Source organism: Eimeria tenella, genomic scaffold (assembly GCF_000499545.2).
Source record: "Eimeria tenella Houghton genomic scaffold, Eth_scaff2920, whole genome shotgun sequence".
NCBI classification, from domain to species: Eukaryota; Apicomplexa; class Conoidasida; order Eucoccidiorida; family Eimeriidae; genus Eimeria; species Eimeria tenella.
The window spans coordinates 5,731-6,209 of record NW_013542797.1 but is presented as its reverse complement, the minus strand read 5'-3'; the positions used below and the strand labels follow the sequence as shown (position 1 = coordinate 6,209).

The 479-nt window shown below is 65.6% G+C and overlaps 1 protein-coding gene across 1 annotated transcript; it reads left to right on the top strand.

The window, feature by feature from the left end:
• Positions 1-18: 18 nt before the first annotated feature.
• Positions 19-363, top strand: ETH_00041650 (uncharacterized protein; the record flags this gene model as incomplete). Its single annotated transcript, XM_013375628.1, has 1 exon — positions 19-363. The coding sequence occupies one exon, from the start codon at positions 19-21 to the stop codon at positions 361-363; it is 345 nt and encodes a 114-aa protein (XP_013231082.1).
• Between the last annotated feature and the right edge of the window lie 116 nt (positions 364-479).

Genomic DNA, 479 nt, shown 5'->3' with positions numbered 1-479 from the left:
GTGGGATCGGTGGGATCGATGGGATCGAGTCGATCCCGGGGCGGCAGCCGCAAGTCCCAGAAGTTCAGAAAGGCTTCGCGCGAAGAGGCCGAGGCGCACACTGCAGCCACCCACAAGTCCGCAGCGACACTCAGCAGCAGCAGCAGCAGCAGCAGGAGCAGCACGGGGGGCAGCAGCAGCAGCGGCGGAGCTGCAGCGACGGACGGAGCGCCAGCAACAGCACCAGCAGAAGGGTCAAAGGCAGCAGCAGCAGCACTACCACCACCAGAAGCAGCACCAGAAGCAGCAGCAGCAGCACCAGCACAAGCAGCAGCAGCTGCAGCAGCAGCAGCAGCAGCAGCAGCTGACCGTAAGGGCCAATGACGTTGAGGGAGTCCAGGGGCCCCTTCTGGGCCTGCCAGGAAAGGACCTGCTGGCCCATTCTGGGGTCGAGAAGGCGAAGGCAGCCGCTGCTGCTGCCAACAGCAACGAGGCCCTGG